This window comes from Haliotis rufescens, unplaced genomic scaffold, assembly GCF_023055435.1.
Source record: "Haliotis rufescens isolate VD_foot unplaced genomic scaffold, xgHalRufe1.0.p SCAF_4, whole genome shotgun sequence".
NCBI classification, from domain to species: Eukaryota; Metazoa; Mollusca; class Gastropoda; order Lepetellida; family Haliotidae; genus Haliotis; species Haliotis rufescens.
Window position 1 is genome coordinate 6,910,691 of NW_025964112.1, and position 21,621 is coordinate 6,932,311.

The 21,621-nt window shown below is 41.8% G+C and overlaps 2 protein-coding genes across 9 annotated transcripts in view; one reads left to right on the top strand and one right to left on the bottom strand.

The window, feature by feature from the left end:
* Nucleotides 1-6,030, top strand: part of LOC124143046 (NGFI-A-binding protein 1-like) — a 141,407-nt gene extending 135,377 nt beyond the window's left edge. For all 8 annotated transcript variants that reach the window (XM_048382387.1, XM_048382388.1, XM_048382389.1 and 5 more), the window contains one exon: nucleotides 879-6,030. In XM_048382387.1, the coding sequence (XP_048238344.1) occupies nucleotides 879-1,471 (593 nt within the window). In that variant the 3' untranslated portion in view covers nucleotides 1,472-6,030. The remainder of the gene's footprint in view (nucleotides 1-878) is intronic.
* A 1,325-nt stretch (nucleotides 6,031-7,355) lies between these two features.
* Nucleotides 7,356-21,621, bottom strand: part of LOC125372347 (signal transducer and activator of transcription 5A-like) — a 66,770-nt gene continuing 52,504 nt past the window's right edge. Inside the window, exons 20-22 of the mRNA XM_048382014.1 lie at nucleotides 20,535-20,669; nucleotides 13,608-13,753; nucleotides 7,356-10,670 (exon numbers count right to left, since the gene is read on the bottom strand). Of these exons, the coding sequence (XP_048237971.1) occupies nucleotides 13,621-13,753; nucleotides 20,535-20,669 (268 nt within the window). The 3' untranslated portion in view covers nucleotides 7,356-10,670; nucleotides 13,608-13,620. The remainder of the gene's footprint in view (nucleotides 10,671-13,607; nucleotides 13,754-20,534; nucleotides 20,670-21,621) is intronic.

Genomic DNA, 21,621 nt, shown 5'->3' on the forward strand with positions numbered 1-21,621 from the left:
GAAACAATGATTACAAGTTTGCAAGTAGACATATTAAACATTTAATCATAGCTTGAGTACACTGGGAACTTATTAATTCAGAAACCTCCGCAAAATTGATATTCGCGCTGCATCTGTTGGACATGTATACTTTTACATAGCTCCATTAGAGCCATATGGCAGATTGGTTGTTTTGATGTCTTGTGTACTTTTATCAACTCGTGTTGATATATTGAATATCAAAAGACACAAGGGGGAGATTTTATTTATCATCCAACATCATTCCTCCAACTTTTTCAGTTTGTAGACAGTAATAAGCAGTGTCTTTAGTGTAAAAAGTACTGCTAACAGCTTCAGTAGCAGAGCCATTAGTGATGTCATTTGATTGTGATGTCATGGTAACCAATGGTCTGCAAAGCATTGTGATATACATTCATTGCAGCGATATCTACAATGTAGATATCGCTTAATCTCACCCAAGCGTTATCTCCTGTGGGAGCCAATTTTGGATGATAAATAATTATCATTGTTAATGTAATCGAGTTAATAATCACTGGTCCATTCCAGTCCATGTCTTTGTAGAGACCTTTTAGATTTCACAGTCATATTCTCATTATGAGGTCTTGTACTCTTGGATCGTTACTTGTGCTGTCAGCTATGGCAATCTCAGTCCAGAGTAACAATGTCTCAGGGTAACTTGTTGGCCTCAGTGAATCAAGAAGCTGCTATCTAAACACGCAGAGATAGAAACACAAACACACGCTTACTCACACTCACACTCACGCTCTCACACACAGCTATATAATCTAAAAGGCGGCATTAAACCCAATTTCACCTCACCACCTCCAGTTGTAAATGCCCATGAAATACTTCATTGCAATATACATTTTTCACTCCAGATTCTTCCAACTTTCCAAGTGGCAACTCTTCCCCGATGAACTCGCAAGACGGAACTGAACTGGACTTTACAAAAGTAGCAGTTTATGCAGCAAACTTCCGTTCTTCAACTGCTCAAAAGTTCATGCAGGAGACACTTTTTGACGAGGGTTTGAGAATTGCTCAACAGTACGGCATGGCTGATTTTGCAGAGGAGTTAAAAGAACTGAAATCTAGAAAAATTCCCAAAGAAAATGGTCGAGATTCAGATTCAGAAATGTCGGACACTCCGAGTGATTGTGGGCAGAATGGACAGAAGAGAAAACGTTCTGACTCTGAAACCCTTCTCGAAGAGAGGAATGGGAAAAGGGAAAAAGATGATTTGTCATCTGATGTGAAACTTCAGCATAACAATAACAAGGCCGAAATTGCTCAAGCTCCAGAGTCTGCTGGCTTCGAAACATCCCAGCAGAATTCCCTGCAGTCCACTTCAAGCGAGGAAAGTGATGACGATGATGACACCGATTCCATAAAAGGCAGGAAGGGCTATGTAACTCGACCCAATCATAATGGAATCGGGATTGAAATTTCTGAACCTCTGCAAAATGGTGACTGACATACGCTTCTTGCAAGACAATACAATGGCTGTGGCGTTAAAATTATCTGTGAATGTGTGTGTCGTATGTGAAGCTGGAAAAGCAATTCTGTGAAATCTACATTGAAATGTCACGTTGTTTTCGCCAAGAATGTGACCATTACATCGTCAGACCAGCATAGGTACTTTTTTTCAACCGAGTCCAAGACTTGTTTCTCATTGGTCAGATTCTTGGCGAGACTGTTGTACTCAGTTTGTGATTGGTCCGTCGAACAGACCGCTGTTTAACTTTATTTTGTCACCTATGACTCCTGGGAGACACTAAATCTAAGGGGAGACAACTCTGACAGGAAGGCGTAGATATTAGCCAATCACCCGATGCCGTTTCTGTACAAGTTGCCTCCCCTGTGATGGAGTCAAGATCATTGTCATCAGTGGCTTTGTTATTATTCAGACATTTTCGCTTCCAAAGTTACAATTTAAAAAGTTGTACAAGCCTTCACCATCTGTTGCCAAACTCATCAGTTACCATGGAAACAGTACCTTTTTCTTTGCCAATATGATAATATTTTTATTATCATTGTGATAAATTATTGGGTATGGTTATTTGTAATGTGCAAACAGTTTTTAGGGAACATGATACCAACTTCCTCTACCATGCAATATGTTTTCAGGTAAATACTATTCTACACAGCTGATTCAGATCAGTGTGACAGCCGTATAGTTATCAAATCTTCACAGAATATCTCATAATTTAATCACTGAAAAGAGGGGAAGAAATTTCACATAAGAGATGCCACAAGAGATACAATAGTTGCAAGTGAGAAATAAAACGTCAGAATGAACAATACCAAAAAGTGAGACAGGTTCTGAGGTTCTGTTTCCATGGTTACATTATGGTTGCTGCTGCTTCGTGGCTTCCTCACGTCTCTCCTCTGCAATGGAGAACTTGTCCTGCTCTGGACATACATGCGTATGTGCGTCGTGCAATGTGTTGTCATGTATTTATTTGGAGAAACAGACAGTTTTTTGTCTTGCCGTTGTACATAGTTATTTATTTTCATTAAGAAGATCATGTAGGTAGCTTGGCCTAGCAAGCAGAATCGCGAGACAAAAATCATGGTTCCAATTATGGCCTTCCTTCCTGTTGTTCTGTTCACTCCAATGTTGTTGCAACAACCGTTTCCAAGAGTTTTTCTTGTGGCAGAGTTGTCATGTTCTAGTTCATTTTCCATATTTATCATACTTTCATGCACAATCTATCACATGTTTAACTGTGGGGTAGACAGTGGAATAATGTTGGGCTATTTTTTTCTGCGACACAAAGTCAACCAGCGCTGAAATTATGCATGTGTAGAAAACACTATTAATTAGTTTTTCTGAAAATAGTACATCTTTTATCAAAATTTGAATTTTTGAAAGTACTTATATCACTTATTATGTATAATATTGATAAAGGTTGGGAATGACCATAAGATGTCAGTAAAATTACAAAATTGTAAGTATGGTTGCTTTAGAAATTGACCCAACACTTTCAGAACATGCAATGCTCTAGAATTTTTTAAGATTTTCGGGTATTAAAAGTGCTCTTGTTTTTCAACCCAAGTGTGACATTGTGGCACAAACATGCAATTTGTACTGAAATTAAGTGACATTTACACTGAGTGAATTAAAATTTACAAGTCCAGAATAGCCATATATCACTCATGTTCATATCAACTAGGCCATTGCTGACAGCTATTTGAAATTGGAGGATATTCAGTTTTTAATGTCGTTATTTTCATGAATATTACGTGTAGAGAAATGTAAAAGTGAACCTTTATTTCCTGTTGACGCTGGCTCAAGTTAAATATTCTTCTATGTCTATGACAAACTAACATGGAGGTGCTCCTGTAGATGGGATGACGGCACGTTAGGTAACTCCCCCCATCTTCCGGTTACAGCCAAACACTAGTTTCTCACTGCTCTCAGAGACGTACGCCGCCAAGTGTTCAGAGGTTTTACTGAAACAGGGAGACCATGACCAGACTGCATGACCTTTCTCTTGATTTATTTTAATGAGATGTGAAAATATGGTTCTGAATATTCAACAACAAAAATTGGTGTCCTCAACACTGACTTTTGTCTTCTGGCAAACAATGGAGAATTTTTCCAGAATAATCGAGTAAGAAAACTAAATTGGTCTGGCTGAAAAAGATTTGATTTTTGATCAGTACCACAACATTGATCATTTGAAGCTAAAGTTCAGAAAAACGAACAGAAGTGTCCAAACTTGAAACATTTAGAATAAGTCGGCTTTATTTATGTATTACTGAATGAAAACTTGATGCTTTGTGCTTATCTTATGATTTTCATGTCTCTGTCTTCGCTGATGGGTGAGAAGCGTTTCTGGTGTGATTCGAAGCACCAATGATACTCAATACTATAGTCTCCAGACAGATGCAGTGATTACACTCCGCCATAATCTATTGATGAATACTACTCCAACAGTGACCTACGACTGGAAGCAGGTTGCCAGTACCATCATCAATACCAACAAGCAAAAATAGAGACTCTGTGTCAGCTTTACTTCCAATTTCTGTAGAAAGAGATCAAATATGCATTTGTGGCATATGGGACAATTTCATTTCATAATAAAAGCTAGAAACTTTCGTGCCAAAACACTCAAATATGATGAAATATCGGCACTAGGGATAAGCCACTGCTTTCAATGACCCTAAGGTAGGTGGGGAAGGCGAGTGGTTAATGCAGTTGCTTGTCATGTCGAAGTCCCAGGTTTCATGCCCCACATGGGAACAATGTGTGAAGCCCATTTCTTGTGATTTTTCTGGATTATTTTAAAGCAGCACAAGCCCACCACACATTCAATGGTGCATCAGAATATCCTGGAACCAATTGTAATTAAAGTGTTTCAAAAAAAGGTTGGCTTAATCCCCAAGTTAATGATTCCGACAGCAAGCAGTAATAACTAGACATGGCTACCAGACTTCATTGCTCCTCTTTATTCGACTTTAGTTAGTGATATTGTGATAATCTTGAGCTATTCGGGCGGGAAATGTTTATATTCCTAACATATAGAAATAGCAATGGAAGTGAAGTTGAAGACCACTAAAATCACAGTCAGATATCATATTGAAGGTTCAATTGAGATCTTTATGTTGTTCTATTCGACTGTAACATACTGCTTCAGACAAAACAGTCTCTATTTTGCTTTTTGATATTGATGGTTGACTTTTACTCCAATGATCAGGTGTGGAAGTTTCGTCTATGAATTCGCTGTTTTTAAGACAGCCATGTGACCCCAGATCGTCATGTTATATATATATACACTGTGAAATAGTTGAAGCAACAAAAAACATTACATTCCACAGAGTGTTTGACTGTTGTTGATAGTTGTATATCCCCGAATAAATTCTACAAGGTAAGATGAAATCTTCAGGATATCAGTTTTGAACTGAGTAATGGTAGAAAATGGTTTGATTACGTTACAAATTACCCTCCTTTAATTGAACATAAATTTAAATTTATGATTAGTGGGTGTGTCTGAAATTGTGTGATATGAGTGTTCTAATATTTCATATTTAATCACATTCATGTGGACAACAACATTGAGCCAATTAAATCACAGCAAACATTCTCTATTGCCCAATCAAAATATAAGGATGTTATGTTTAGATCAGTAAAAATTGTGCTGTGTGATACATATTTCATTGACATTCATATTCACAAAAGGCATCTCTATCCCCTATCAATATTCAAGTGCTATATATTTTTATTGAGTCCAAAATAAATTAAGAACACTGTTTTAGACCATAATGAATTGTGAGATTTTCATCACAAGCCATCTCAATTTGTAGAAGAGAAGCCCCACTTGAATTTATGCTACTCAAAAATGTAAAGGACATATTTGAAATATTTGAAATTAAAATCTGACAAATACTTTAGTGCGATTGGGAAAATAGGAAGTTATTTTTTCCATTTTTAGTATTTGTTCTAAATTCATTCTATCCATATATACTACTCAAAAGAAGTTAAGGATCACCTGATTCTTTCATATTACTATAGTTAATCTCTCATAGCATGACAGATTAACTTTACCATTATGAAAGAATTGGGTGATCCTTAACTTCTTTTGAGTAGTATATATATCCACAATGGATAGTTTCTACGACTCGCCCACTAATCAAACTCTAATCTGAAATTATTGAATAGATCTTGCTTTGTGCAGGGACTTTTAAGACACATTTTGTTAAATTTAATTTCCAGATTGTTGAATGATGTAGTTACTGACAGCACCGACATTACCTCTTATGCATTTAGTTAAACTAACATTTGAAGTGTATGCACTTTTTGGAATGAGAATCAAGTAATTTATCCAACGGCCATTTCATTTGCCTTAAATAGAGTCCTATTATATGTACATAACATGTGGCAATTGATATTCTTGACTTTTGTTACTCTCAGTATGGAAGGATGAGAACCTGTTCTTGTGGGAAATATTCTGTTTTTTTTAATGTTTTTGTTAAGTCTTGTTCAAATCTCATGTACTTGATTCTGACAATAAAGTACAGTTACGATGATCATTGTGTTATGTTTATCTTCGCTTGAGGTGAAGTGGGCTTCCAACATTATTGCATTTATATAGTGACATGCGTGCGTCCAGACTAATGCTATGCTAGCCCACTAAGATACCATGCCGCAGTTTAACATGAATACCCACCCCGCTCAGACACAAACTCCGAGCCGACCAGTCTTTCTTTTATCCCCTTGATGCCAAGCGCCAGGCAGGGTAACAAGAAGTACCATCGACCTCCCGCTCTCTGGGCAGACGTACGCTCTGTCCACTCTTCACGTCGACATCAGGTGGGGTTTGTACAGTATGGAGTAACAATATTGTGGTGTAGAGACTAATATGGGGTTCAGGTCCCTAGCATCAGTTCGTTGTTTAATTGTATGTATCATACACACTCACCATGAAAGTCTTCAGCAGTCTCCCGGCCCTACAGGGGCGGTCGGGTAGCCTAGTGGTTAAAGCGTTCGCTCGTCACGCCAAAGACCCGGGTTCGATTCCCGACATGGGTACAATGTGTGGAGCCCATTTCTGGTGTCCCCCGCCGTGATATTACTGGAATATTGCTAAAAGCGGCGTAAAATCAAACTCACTCACTCACTCCCCGCCCTACAACCTGTGTAAGGTAAACTTGTTCAGTTGTCTGGCTGTACGTGAAGTAACTCCAGTTTTTACAGGTTGAGCACAAGGTGTGTACCATGCTGTTTTGTCATTTCCTCCACAACTTAAAGCTAGCGATGTCTTGGGAGCTTGGGTTCCGGTATGTGTGTTGGACATTGGTGTTTCAACAGTGACTGATCAAATTGTACCACACGTAACACATATCCAGTATTAGCCGTCAATTGTTCAAAGTGCTACACATATGGTTCTTATTATTTTACATTTATGTAGTAAAAGCTGCAACTAAAATAACTTGAAGTTGGAATATTCTATTTCTGATAAAATAATAGTTTCATCCCATCATTGGATCAAAATTCTTTGAAGTTGTTATTATTGTGTAAATTTTAACCGAATCACCGGTAATTTGTAGAAAATGTGCATACAGCTGATCTCTATTTCCAGCTTAGTTTACAAGAAAATACACACGGTCTTCTTTTTCTGCATATAAAACGATGCCAAGCAGAACAGAAAATACAATTTCAATGATAAATCATTATGCTTCGTGATAATTTATCTGAATTTCACATTTTTATTGATCAAGTTTATCACCTGTTCGTCTACCTGAATTCTCTGAGGGATACTATGTAGTTTTATATTGTACTTCATATGATGTTGACCGATAGCTTCACCCTTTCATGTCGTACATGCATTAATCAACAACAAAACACATGTCAGTTTGGCTGCAGCTCTTTTATTGCATACCTTTGTTATGATATACGGCTTCTCATACTTCGATCCTCTGATGTGTTGCTTTGCATAGTGCAGCGAGAATAGCGCTGAACACAAATCGAACCAGTCAAAATTATAGTCCATAATAAGCAAATTTTGAATACAAAAAGAAAAAGCCTGTCCATATTTCAATCTTGGGTGTGTTGTTTCCCTGTAAGGATTAAGACTTTTTTTATCACAGATAATCAACAGAGAGTCTTGATATTGCTGACTGCAGTTTTAAACATTCATTCACTTGGCCCTACTGGAGATGTCACCACATTCCCTTCACAGAGTTGCATCCCTTAGCTTGTACAGGATATGATGGTCATCGGTTTTAAGCCCTTATTATGGCCTTGGCTTCACCAAAGCGGTAAACATCTTTGACCTTTGTCACACCATGCCCTGATATAACTGAAATACTTTTCAAAGTGGCATTAACCAACCACTCTCATTTACAAAAGAACAAAGCACATCCACTTTTTTTCGATAATTTTATTTAATAGATACGGGTCAATAGGGCTGTCACATCATCACATATCACAAAGCTGACCAAGCCATATGGTTACCATGGTTGCAGTAGCACAGCAGTGCTACTCCTAGACAGTTCAGCTCTAACCTAAGGTGTACGTCTCTCACCATCAACAATCTAGGTGCTGACCAATTCCGTGCTGAGACGAGCAGTTTATACACATAATTTACAATCCTTCAGTTCAAAACTTAATTACATATGAGAGTATCCCATAACAATATTCAAAGTGTTCATTCATAAATCTTGCATCGAAACAAGCGTTATCTGTGATCCTACAAGTGCACAACATACCTTGGTGCATTATATGCAAATACAGAGGATGTCGGAGTATGTAGAGATATCGATAGTCATGCTAATATACCAGCTTGTTTTTGAGGGAAGAAAACACAAGCTTTCTTGGCTAAAAAGGCATAAAAATAAACCAGGAGCCAGATAAAATTGGTTTGACACATTATTGAATGGATGGAGGCTAACAAGGGAGGTAACTTTTTGCACCTCCACTGAAACCAAGTTTCCTCTGCATGTTTTGTAGATAGCACATGAGAAGTCCTTTCACTGTCATCCATGTAGCTCGTAATGTTTGTCCAACATGACGGTCAATTTTGAAAATGACTTATTGTATGCTTTACAGGAATCAGTTATATACAATTTGATTCAAATCGAGAAGTCTAAATTTGACATATCCATCCGACTAACCGCCCCCAACCCCCACCCACCAGACGGTGTTGGGTTATATAATACATGTGAACGTTCCAACATGGCTTCCCTCCAGGTGACCTGGGTGTGACAGAGGCAAGTGACCGGGCGCATTCAGTTAATGATTCAGTTATTGCTATTGCAGCAATGTTCCTGGTCTGCCCACAATTAGAAAATATGGGGTTCTTGTGAGACCAACTCAAGAATTAGTTGTACGACCAACATTTTTTATTACACTCCTACATAAAAATGTACATTCTTGCTAATTTTGTTTTCTTAGAAAAAGTCATTGACTTGCTTATCTTTCATAGTGAATCCTAAACAATTATGTATGAATAGACTAGTTTGTCGAGATCAGTACACTTACAATATAATAAAACCCATCCCAAAATGTTGTTTTACAAGTTGTTTTTTTTTGTTTTTTAAGTGTTGAATATACAATATGCATGAGCCATGCCATTTATCATCTCTGAGTTTACAGCTGTTAATGGCTCCATACAAAGTACACAGATAATGATTGTTTGACAGGAATGATATGGATACATCACAATGCATTCAATAATTATGCACATCTGAATAAAACACACTTATAGCTACAGAGATATTTCTCACAGACCAACAAATGTGGAGTAGTTAAAATTAATGAATTAATTAACTTTTTCACTTTTATGATAAGATCTGTAAACCTTGGAATGAAAAATAACTGTTGCCTAGTAACAGTCTGACAATGTTGATATGCAAAACACATAAAAGAATAATAACTGAAAATAATGGCAACAAATTGTAATATGTAAGATTCTTTTTACAGCATGCAGCATATATCAACAAAACGAACAAACAAAATAATTATGACAACACATTACACTGTAACAAGGGAGAGCACTCTGCCTGCCTTCCAATCTCAAGCAAGCGAAAACAATCCAAATGAAAACGTGTGTGTGTGTGTGAATCTATGTACATATCTGGATGAATTTTTTTTTTTAAATGTAAAATAAGCATGATAAAAAATATTGTAGACTTTTGTTTACTGAAACTACACGTTTTCAAACTCCAAAGCATATGAATTCTGGATAATCCAGAGAATGTTCCTATTCATTGAGTAAACATTCTCATAACAACTGCTTGTGAAATTGGCATAACGAAACAAACATTTATTTTACAAGTCTGTATGAAACATAGTCTCCATACAAAACAGTTTTATCACATAACCAAACTTCAGCTTTAAGCCAAGTTTTGACATTGTGAACCAGGCGTCCCCTTCTATCAAGCTGAAGACCTACCACATATTTACATTGATATGCAAGCTACATCATTAGATGACATAGCCAGTACCTATGTACACATCTACCTGGCGAAAACATTAACCAGCTGGACAGCGATTGCACAAAACACAAATGACAAACGTGTTTGTAAAATGATTATGCCACATCAGAAGCCATCAATGATGATATTTTAGAACAATATGTAATATTGGCTTTGTTTCATATGAATACTGTCTTTTGAAGTCCTGGGAGCTTGAGATGGAATTTTCAATCAAGATATTTTTTACACTAAAATGAGCTCAACAACTGTTGTTTCTAGATAGAAATAGAAAATTCTTTTTCACAAATCGGAAGACATTTACTACTGAAATATTGTGACTATGGCATAACACAAATTCACTTCATCATTGAATATTATACAATGTGCATTGAACCAGAGACCATATAAATCGGTATATGTTTTCTGATTCAACAGACAGTGCTAAAAACTAACACGTCGCCCGACTCATTACAAGATCAGATTCCTATGTACAACGGAGACCAAACTAGCTTGTGTCTCTGTTCTGTCCAAATGCAGGTAGGAAGATATATGTCCACTTGAATTAAATGTTAGTATCAGCTGGAGAACAAGAGGCATGATCCGATAGGAAACGAGATCAGTTCCCTGGATACTGACGTGTGATTGGGTAAAGTGTTGAATCAAAGCTGTAGGTGGAAAGCAGCGTTAGGGGAGATTACTCTGTGACAAGCTGTTGCATTCTTGGTACCACCTGGATTGTTTACCACAGTCACCTGTAAAGGATGGACAATATTTCAATGTAGATCTAGAAAAACTGGAATATCACAAAACTTAACTTTTCTCAATTCTAGAGACATCCATATTGTGTATTCTGCTGGTGTCTGTTACACCTGGGTGCACTGTCCCCCTCAACCGCTGCTCAAAACCAAAGTACTCAGAGGTATCAAATCACAATAACACACCTTAACATAGATGCAGGATATATAGGAGTGAGTGAGTGAGTTGGGTTTAATGCCGCTTTTAACATTATTCCAGTTATATCACGGCGTGTCAGCTTAATGTGGGAGGAAAGCCCGAAGTGATGCAGGTCTAAGACGTTTACCACTTCGGTGAAACCCAGCGGGCACAGGTATGGTGCTGACAAACCTAGAAACATAATTGGGGCGAACCGGGATTCGAACCCACAATCATAGGTTTCTGGCGTGCCCAAGGGACACAACTCTGCACAGTGAATCGCGGCGCCTTAGAAGACTTGGCCACCCGTGCCCCCAGGATATATAGGAACGTACACATACAAATATATATTCTTGAAACAAAAGTGAGCACGATGGGTTTTAAGAGGACTTATTTATCTCAACCCTGTTTTCTTTTCAATGCAACCTAGGTACAGATACTTGTTGCCTTTATCAAGCAAACACTTTTCACTGACACGACAGATTGCTAATGTCACGTAAAGATACAGTATTTCAATTTTATCCCAACATAGTCATATTAGTGCTGGAGCACCCTGAGGAGTACTGCTGGGAGTGCACCTCGTCTGGGACATCGACTCCCATGCCACTAACAAGGTATGGAGCTCACAAACCCAGGATCAGAATGGGGCGAATCTGGATTTGACCCCATGATGAGAAGATTCTGGTGTAGCAGGGCGTGGAGTCGTCCCACAGATGACATCCTTACCTTGTCAGCTTGCTGATGGGTTAACCTCTTTGGTCATGTGGACAAGGTGTCCGACCTCTGATCAGAAGGTCCATGGTTCGAATCCCATCACGGGACTCGGATATTTTATGGCTGCTACACTGGCAACACTAAGGGATCCAACTCATACCGCTGGGCACCAATGCTCCACAATTACGACATGGCGAAACAGTAATTTTATAGATAATTTACAAACAGAAAAAAGATTTTCAATGCTAGAATATGCAAGTGAAGTCTAGCCCTACCACCACTGACTGGCTGAATGTTCTTCTGACACAGTGTGAGTGAGTGAGTATGGTTTTTTACGCCGCTTTTAGCAATATTCCAGCAATATCACGGCGGGGGACACCAGAAATGGGCTTAACACATTGTACCCATGTCGGGAATCGAACCCGGGTCTTCGGCGTGACGAGCAAACGCTTTAACCACTAGGCTACCCGACCGCCCCTCTTCTGACACAGGTTACAGTGTTCCAGCTACATCATGACAGTATGTAAACAATCAAATCTGGACCAGATAAACCATAGCATCATAAGCAACCACATTTGGGGCACAAGGTCACACACTGTCTATCACTTGATAAATACACCTAGTTAAAAATGATTGTTTCTTGGTCAAACACAATATCACTCAAGCACTAACTTAGTCTGATCGTCTGACAAACATGGGATATTGAGGTTTATCATATAATGGGTGGGTTTCTCGGCAGGATAAAGCCAACGGATAACAATATCTGTTGGGGTCATATGCGGATAGAGATGCAAATATCAAAGGTCAAGTAGGGACTACTTTCAGTGTTTATAAACAAACATGGCATCGCCCTTGTCATTTGGCAAATCGTGTCAGAATTAACCATCGGGAATCTGGAGAAACAACTGGGATAATTGGTATTAATTGCTATCATTATCAAAAGAATAGACTAATAATGTATACTGAAAATCAGTGTCCAACTGTGATGTAGCTAAGTCATTTTACAAGTTTTGGCAACTTTGGAGATACAAATTTCGAAACAATATTGCAAGAGCATGAGGCCTAGCCAAGCGGGATAAGTAGCCATATCTGTGCTTGTAGACCTCTGTGGCTTGGAACCTTTTCCACAAATTAAAACTGTTGGATTTGGCCAAAATATGTTTGAATTGTTACCTTGTTTCGTTTTGTCGCTGTGTGTACATCTAAACTGCACTTCGTAATGTTATGACAGGACAGGCCGACTGTCAACAACATCTAACTTTGGCCATGACGTTTCATAGACTAAGGTTAGAGTAGCTTCCCTTTTATAAAGAGCAGTTACTCTATCGGACAGACCGATAGATTGCCGCGAAAAGCAAGGAAGAGCAATTTGTGTAGGCAATGGTTGTTTGCATATATGTAGTTACCCAACTATATAGGAAACAGGTTTCTGTTGGAACTATATCGGCTACCGACTGACACATCACATACCTTCTGACGTAATATATATTAATGCGCACATTCCAGGAAAACTTGCAATGTTTAGGTAATGTTTGTGAGAGATGGAAAGGGATTTTCGAGCACAGAATTGAAGAAGGACATTATATGATAAAGAGGTTATCACGCTTGTGTGTTTGGAGATGGTAAATATCCTGTATTAGGAATAAACACTATGTATTTATCTCGCCAAGGCTTGCTAAATACAATGCTTATTCCTAATACAGGATATTTACCATCCCCAAACACACTTGCGTAATAACCTCTACTTATTCACATCAGGCACAACAATATGTAACAAGGACTGCCAAAAGCTCATACATGTATATCTTGTGTTGTTATTTATTTGTTTGTTTGTTTGTTTGTTTATTCATTCATTCATTCATTCACAATCCCAGTGACATGTACCCGGTACAGGTCAAATATGTTCCCTGCCACCACCACGTAGGTACTTTGGGTCAGACACCCAAACACTCACATAGGCATGGGGGGCAGGGGACCTGTCCATTCTGCCCCCAACTACCTCCCCGGGGCAAGTTAGTGGACCATGGGCGATGGCTCCTCACCTGCAATGGCAGTTCATGTAGCCGCAAGGTTGCTATTGGTCAGAAGCTCATTCACGTTGATCTGGCCGAAGTCGTCGGGGTAGTTGTAGTCCATGTCGCCCATGAGGAAGTCGTCCAAATGTATCTGATTGGCGTCTGTCGTCATTCTACGAAACAAAGGACAAAATTACTGACTTGTCTGAAATAGAGGAACTTCACATCAAGGTGTAAACACTGCCATACAAAATCAGTGGTCAGCTACGGTCTGGATACATTGCTAATACATACATTTTCCCTCTTCTACAGCAAAGTACAGGACTTGAGAACTGTAAGACTATGGAGCCATTAAATGACCATGGCACTACCAGTAGGATGTAACCATGGAGCTATGATAAGCCTATGGAGCTATGATAAGCCTTTGGAGCTATGATAAGCCTATGGAGCTATGATAAGCATATGGTGCTAAGCCTATGGAGCTACGATGAGCCTATGGAGCTATGATATGCCTATGGAGCTATGATATGCCTATGGAGCTATGATAAGCCTATGGAGCTATGATATGCCTATGGTGCTAAGCCTATGGAGCTATGATAAGCCTAAGGAGCTATGATAAGCCTATGGAGCTATGATAAGCCTATGGTGCTATGACAAGCCTATGGTGCTATGATAAGCCTTTGGTGCTATGATAAGCCTTTGGAGCTACGATAAGCCTATGGAGCTATGACAAGCCTATGGTGCTATGATAAGCCTTTGGTGCTATGATAAGCCTTTGGAGCTACGATAAGCCTATGGAGCTATGATAAGCCTATGAAGCTATGATAAGCCTATGGAGCTAAGCCTATGGAGCTACGATAAGCCTTTGGAGCTATGATAAGCCCATGAAGCTATGATAAGCCTATGAAGCTATGATAAGCCTATGGAGCTAAGCCTATGGAGCTACGATGAGCCTATGGAGCTATGATATGCCTATGGAGCTATGACCACGGAGCCGACTATCAAGCTGTCACTGTGGAGCTACGACCACGGAGCTGACTATCAAGCTGTTACTGTGGAGCTATGACCACGGAGCTGACTATCAAGCTGTTACTGTGGAGCTACGACCATGGAGCTGACTATCAAGCTGTCACTGTGGAGTTACGACCACGGAGCTGACTATCAAGCTGTTACTGTGGAGCTACGACCACGGAGCTGACTATCAGGCTTCACTCTGGAGCTACGACCACGGAGCTGACTACCAAGCTGTGACTGTGGAGCTATGACCACGGAGCTGACTATCAAGCTGTGACTGTGGATCTATGACCACGGAGCTGACTATCAAGCTGTTACTGTGGAGCTACGACCACGGAGCTGACTATCAAGCTGACACTGTGGAGTTACGACCACGGAGCTGACTATCAAGCTGTCACTGTGGAGTTACGACCACGGAGCTGACTATCAAGCTGTTACTGGAGCTATGATAAGCCTATGGAGCTATGATAAGCATATGGTGCTAAGCCTATGGAGCTACGATGAGCCTATGGAGCTATGATATGCCTATGGAGCTATGATATGCCTATGGAGCTATGATAAGCCTATGGAGCTATGATATGCCTATGGTGCTAAGCCTATGGAGCTATGATAAGCCTAAGGAGCTATGATAAGCCTATGGAGCTATGATAAGCCTATGGTGCTATGATAAGCCTATGGTGCTAAGCCTATGGAGCTATGATAAGCCTATGGAGCTATGATAAGCCTATGGTGCTAAGCCTATGGAGCTATGATATGCCTATGGAGCTATGATAAGCCTATGGTGCTAAGCCTATGGAGCTATGATAAGCCTAAGGAGCTATGATAAGCCTATGGAGCTATGATAAGCCTATGGTGCTATGATAAGCCTATGGTGCTAAGCCTATGGAGCTATGATAAGCCTATGGAGCTATGATATGCCTATGGAGCTATGATAAGCCTATGGAGCTATGATAAGCCTATGGAGCTACGATGAGCCTATGGAGCTATGATATGCCTATGGTGCTAAGCCTATGGAGCTATGATAAGCCTAAGGAGCTATGATAAGCCTATGGAGCTATGATAAGCCTATGGTGCTAAGCCTATGGAGCTATGATAAGCCTATGTAGCTATGATAAGCCTATGGTGCTAAGCCTATGGAGCTATGATATGCCTATGGAGCTATGATAAGCCTATGGAGCTATGATAAGCCTATGGTGCTAAGCCTATGGAGCTATGATAAGCCTATGGAGCTATGATAAGCCTATGGAGCTATGATATGCCTATGGAGCTATGATAAGCCTATGGAGCTATGATAAGCCTATGGAGCTATGATAAGCCTTTGGTGCTATGATAAGCCTTTGGAGCTACGATGAGCCTATGGAGCTATGATAAGCCTATGGAGCTATGATAAGCCTATGGAGCTATGATAAGCATATAGAGCTATGATAAGCCTTTGGTGCTATGATAAGCCTTTGGAGCTACGATAAGCCTATGGAGCTATGATATGCCTATGGAGCTATGATGAGCTTATAGAGCTATGATAAGCCTTTGGTGCTATGATAAGCCTATGGAGCTATGATATGCCTATGGAGCTATGATAAGCCTTTGGTGCTATGATAAGCCTTTGGAGCTACGATAAGCCTATGGAGCTATGATAAGCCTATGGAGCTATGATAAGCCTATGGTGCTAAGATAAGCCTTTGGTGCTATGATGAGCCTTTGGAGCTACGATAAGCCTATGGAGCTATGATAAGCCTATGAAGCTATGATAAGCCTATGGAGCTAAGCCTATGGAGCTACGATAAGCCTTTGGAGCTATGATAAGCCTATGAAGCTATGATAAGCCTATGAAGCTATGATAAGCCTATGGAGCTATGATAAGCCTATGGAGCTATGACAAGCCTTTGGTGCTATGATAAGCCTTTGGTGCTATGATAAGCCCTTGGAGCTACGATAAGCCTATGGAGCTATGATAAGCCTATGAAGCTATGATAAGCCTATGGAGCTAAGCCTATGGAGCTACGATAAGCCTTTGGAGCTATGATAAGCCTATGAAGCTATGATAAGCCTATGAAGCTATGATAAGCCTATGGAGCTATGATATGCCTATGGAGCTATGATAAGCCTATGAAGCTATGATAAGCCTATGGAGCTATGACAAGCCTATGGTGCTATGATAAGCCTTTGGTGCTATGATAAGCCTTTGGAGCTACGATAAGCCTATGGAGCTATGATAAGCCTATGAAGCTATGATAAGCCTATGGAGCTAAGCCTATGGAGCTACGATAAGCCTTTGGAGCTATGATAAGCCCATGAAGCTATGATAAGCCTATGAAGCTATGATAAGCCTATGGAGCTAAGCCTATGGAGCTACGATGAGCCTATGGAGCTATGATATGCCTATGGAGCTATGACCACGGAGCCGACTATCAAGCTGTCACTGTGGAGCTACGACCACGGAGCTGACTATCAAGCTGTTACTGTGGAGCTATGACCACGGAGCTGACTATCAAGCTGTTACTGTGGAGCTACGACCATGGAGCTGACTATCAAGCTGTCACTGTGGAGTTACGACCACGGAGCTGACTATCAAGCTGTTACTGTGGAGCTACGACCACGGAGCTGACTATCAGGCTTCACTCTGGAGCTACGACCACGGAGCTGACTACCAAGCTGTGACTGTGGAGCTATGACCACGGAGCTGACTATCAAGCTGTGACTGTGGATCTATGACCACGGAGCTGACTATCAAGCTGTTACTGTGGAGCTACGACCACGGAGCTGACTATCAAGCTGACACTGTGGAGTTACGACCACGGAGCTGACTATCAAGCTGTCACTGTGGAGTTACGACCACGGAGCTGACTATCAAGCTGTTACTGTGGAGCCACGACCATGGAGCTGACTACCAAGCTGTGACTGTGGAGCTACGACCACGGAGCTGACTATCAAGCTGTCACTGTGGAGCTACGACTACGGAGCTGACTATCAAGCTAGCGCTACCAGTAGGATGTAACCATGGAGCTATGATAAGCCTATGGAGCTATGATAAGCCTATGGAGCTTTGATAAGCCTATGGAGCTATGATAAGCCTATGGAGCTATGATAAGCATATAGAGCTATGATAAGCCTATGGAGCTATGACAAGCCTATGGAGCTATGATAAGTCTATGAAGCTATGATAAGCCTATAGAGCTAAGCCTATGGAGCTACGATGAGCCTATGGAGCTATGATATGCCTATGGAGCTATGACCACGGAGCCGACTATCAAGCTGACACTGTGGAGCTACGACCACGGAGCTGACTATCAACCTGTCACTGTGGAGTTACGACCACGGAGCTGACTATCAAGCTGTTACTGTGGAGCTACGACCACGGAGCTGACTATCAAGCTGTTACTGTGGAGCTACGACCACGGAGCTGACTATCAAGCTGTTACTGTGGAGTTACGACCACGGAGCTGACTATCAAGCTGTTACTGTGGAGCTACAACCACGGAGCTGACTATCAAGCTGTTACTGTGGAGCTACGACCACGGAGCTGACTATCAAGCTGTCACTGTGGAGCTACGACCACGGAGCTGACTATCAAGCTGTCACTGTGGAGCTATGACCACGGAGCTGACTATCAAGCTGTTACTGTGGAGCTACGACCACGGAGCTGACTATCAAGCTGTTACTGTGGAGCTACAACCACGGAGCTGACTATCAAGCTGTTACTGTGGAGTTACGACCACGGAGCTGACTATCAAGCTGTCACTGTGGAGCTACGACCACGGAGCTGACTATCAAGCTGTCACTGTGGAGCTATGACCACGGAGCTGACTATCAAGCTGTTACTGTGGAGCTACGACCACGGAGCTGACTATCAAGCTGTCACTGTGGAGTTACGACCACGGAGCTGACTATCAAGCTGTTACTGTGGAGCTACGACCATGGAGCTGACTATCAAGCTGTCACTGTGGAGCTACGACCACGGAGCTGACTATCAAGCTGTCACTGTGGAGCTACGACCACGGAGCTGACTATCAAGCTGTGACTGTGGAGCTAAGACCACGGAGCTGACTATCAAGCTGTGACTGTGGAGCCACGACCACAGAGCTGACTATCAAGCTGTTACTGTGGAGCCACGACCACGGAGCTGACTGTCAAGCTGTGACTATGGAGCTATGACCACGGAGCTGACTATCAAGCTGTCACTGTGGAGCTACGACCACAGAGCTGACTATCAAGCTGTGACTGTGGAGCTACGACCACGGAGCTGACTATCAGGCTTCACTGTGGAGCTACGACCACAGAGCTGACTATCAAGCTGTCACTGTGGAGCTACGACCACGGAGCTGACTATCAAGCTGTGACTGTGGAGTTACGACCACGGAGCTGACTATCAAGCTGTCACTGTGGAGCCACGACCACGGAGCTGACTATCAAGCTGTGACTGTGGAGCCACGACCATGGAGCTGACTATCAAGCTGTCACTCTGGAGCTACGACCACGGAGCTGACTATCAAGCTGTCACTGTGGACCTACGACCACGGACCTGACTATCAAGCTGTCACTGTGGAGCCACGACCACGGAGCTGACTATCAAGCTGTCACTGTGGAGCTACGACCACGGACCTGACTATCAAGCTGTCACTGTGGAGCCACGACCACGGAGCTGACTATCAAGCTGTTACTGTGGAGCTACGACCACGGAGCTGACTATCAAGCTGTCACTGTGGAGCTACGACCACGGAGCTGACTATCAAGCTGTCACTGTGGAGCTATGACCACGGAGCTGACTATCAAGCTGTTACTGTGGAGCTATGACCACGGAGCTGACTATCAAGCTGTTACTGTGGAGCTACAACCACGGAGCTGACTATCAAGCTGTTACTGTGGAGTTACGACCACGGAGCTGACTATCAAGCTGTCACTGTGGAGCTACGACCACGGAGCTGACTATCAAGCTGTCACTGTGGAGCTATGACCACGGAGCTGACTATCAAGCTGTTACTGTGGAGCTACGACCACGGAGCTGACTATCAAGCTGTCACTGTGGAGTTACGACCACGGAGCTGACTATCAAGCTGTTACTGTGGAGCTACGACCATGGAGCTGACTATCAAGCTGTCACTGTGGAGCTACGATCACGGAGCTGACTATCAAGCTGTCACTGTGGAGCTACGACCACGGAGCTGACTATCAAGCTGTGACTGTGGAGCTAAGACCACGGAGCTGACTATCAAGCTGTGACTGTGGAGCCACGACCACAGAGCTGACTATCAAGCTGTTACTGTGGAGCCACGACCACGGAGCTGACTGTCAAGCTGTGACTATGGAGCTATGACCACGGAGCTGACTATCAAGCTGTCACTGTGGAGCTACGACCACAGAGCTGACTATCAAGCTGTGACTGTGGAGCTACGACCACGGAGCTGACTATCAGGCTTCACTGTGGAGCTACGACCACAGAGCTGACTATCAAGCTGTCACTGTGGAGCTACGACCACGGAGCTGACTATCAAGCTGTGACTGTGGAGTTACGACCACGGAGCTGACTATCAAGCTGTCACTGTGGAGCCACGACCACGGAGCTGACTATCAAGCTGTGACTGTGGAGCCACGACCATGGAGCTGACTATCAAGCTGTCACTCTGGAGCTACGACCACGGAGCTGACTATCAAGCTGTCACTGTGGACCTACGACCACGGACCTGACTATCAAGCTGTCACTGTGGAGCCACGACCACGGAGCTGACTATCAAGCTGTCACTGTGGAGCTACGACCACGGACCTGACTATCAAGCTGTCACTGTGGAGCCACGACCACGGAGCTGACTATCAAGCTGTCACTGTGGATCTAGGACCACGGAGCTGACTATCAAGCTGTCACTGTGGATCTAGGACCACGGAGCTGACTATCAAGCTGTGACTGTGGATCTACACAAATTTAGTAGAACATGTAGCAGAACTTACTCCTCAACGTTCTGCTGTGTGCTGTGGACGGAGCCTGGACTTCGGTCGTAGATGGTTGTGGCTGGGGACAGTGGCGACATTAACTGGGGTGTCTGCGGGTTGTCATAGTTCATTGGAGCACCGTAAGGAACAGGACTGAAACAAAACAGGAAATAGTGATAATATCTTCATACTATATTCAATGGACATATGATAATCAGTATTAGGTAAGGCATTTCTATACTTCTTGGTTTACATATTATTCTGTGAAGAATCCTGGTTGACAGTTCGGAATGGAATATAATAAAGATCTTTTTTTTCTGTCCTCATCCTAATGTTCTGTAGCTGGTCTCGTCTGTCATGCAGATCGGTCCTGTACTTAAAACTTGTGATTGTATTACGGTTCACATCTTCCCAAGTTCTAGTTTTCACCTTTTCCATTTCAAGCCTAAATTTCGGCACTAAAATATGAGAGAACTATCCCAGGTGTTGAGAGTCCAATCAGAGAATGTTGTACAAAATCAACATCAGGGTGCCACAACCAACAACTGTTGCATTTGCGCTGAAGTGATTAAAAACATTAAGTGAAGACAAACAGTTTCCAAGTGGTTACAAGTCTTCAATCAACTTGCAAGTACTTTAATATTTCCCAGTGCAAGCTATATAGTTCGTTAACTCGAACGACTCAACGACCGAGATGCAGTGCTACTTTTAGAAAATCCCTGCTGAGACTTTCATGCCAATCACTGGATTGTCTGATCCAGTCATATACAGTAAAGTACAGTTATAATGAACTCAAAGGGACTACTAATTTTAGTTCGTTATAACCGTACTTCGTTATAAGCATATATACAGCATAACTACAGCAAATAGTCGGGACCAAAAAAGTTTGTTATATCCGTAAGTTTGTTATAAGCGTGTTCGTGATAACCGTAGCTTACTGTAGCTGGAATATTGCTGAGTGCGGCATTAAATAATTACCAAACAACAACAAAGCTAAGGGAGTGTCCAAGGGGAGTGTCCAAAGGGTAATTACAGCATCGAAATAGAACAGAGCCCAGCTGTCATTACTAAAACTATAACTCATAGATGTACTTAATGGGACTAA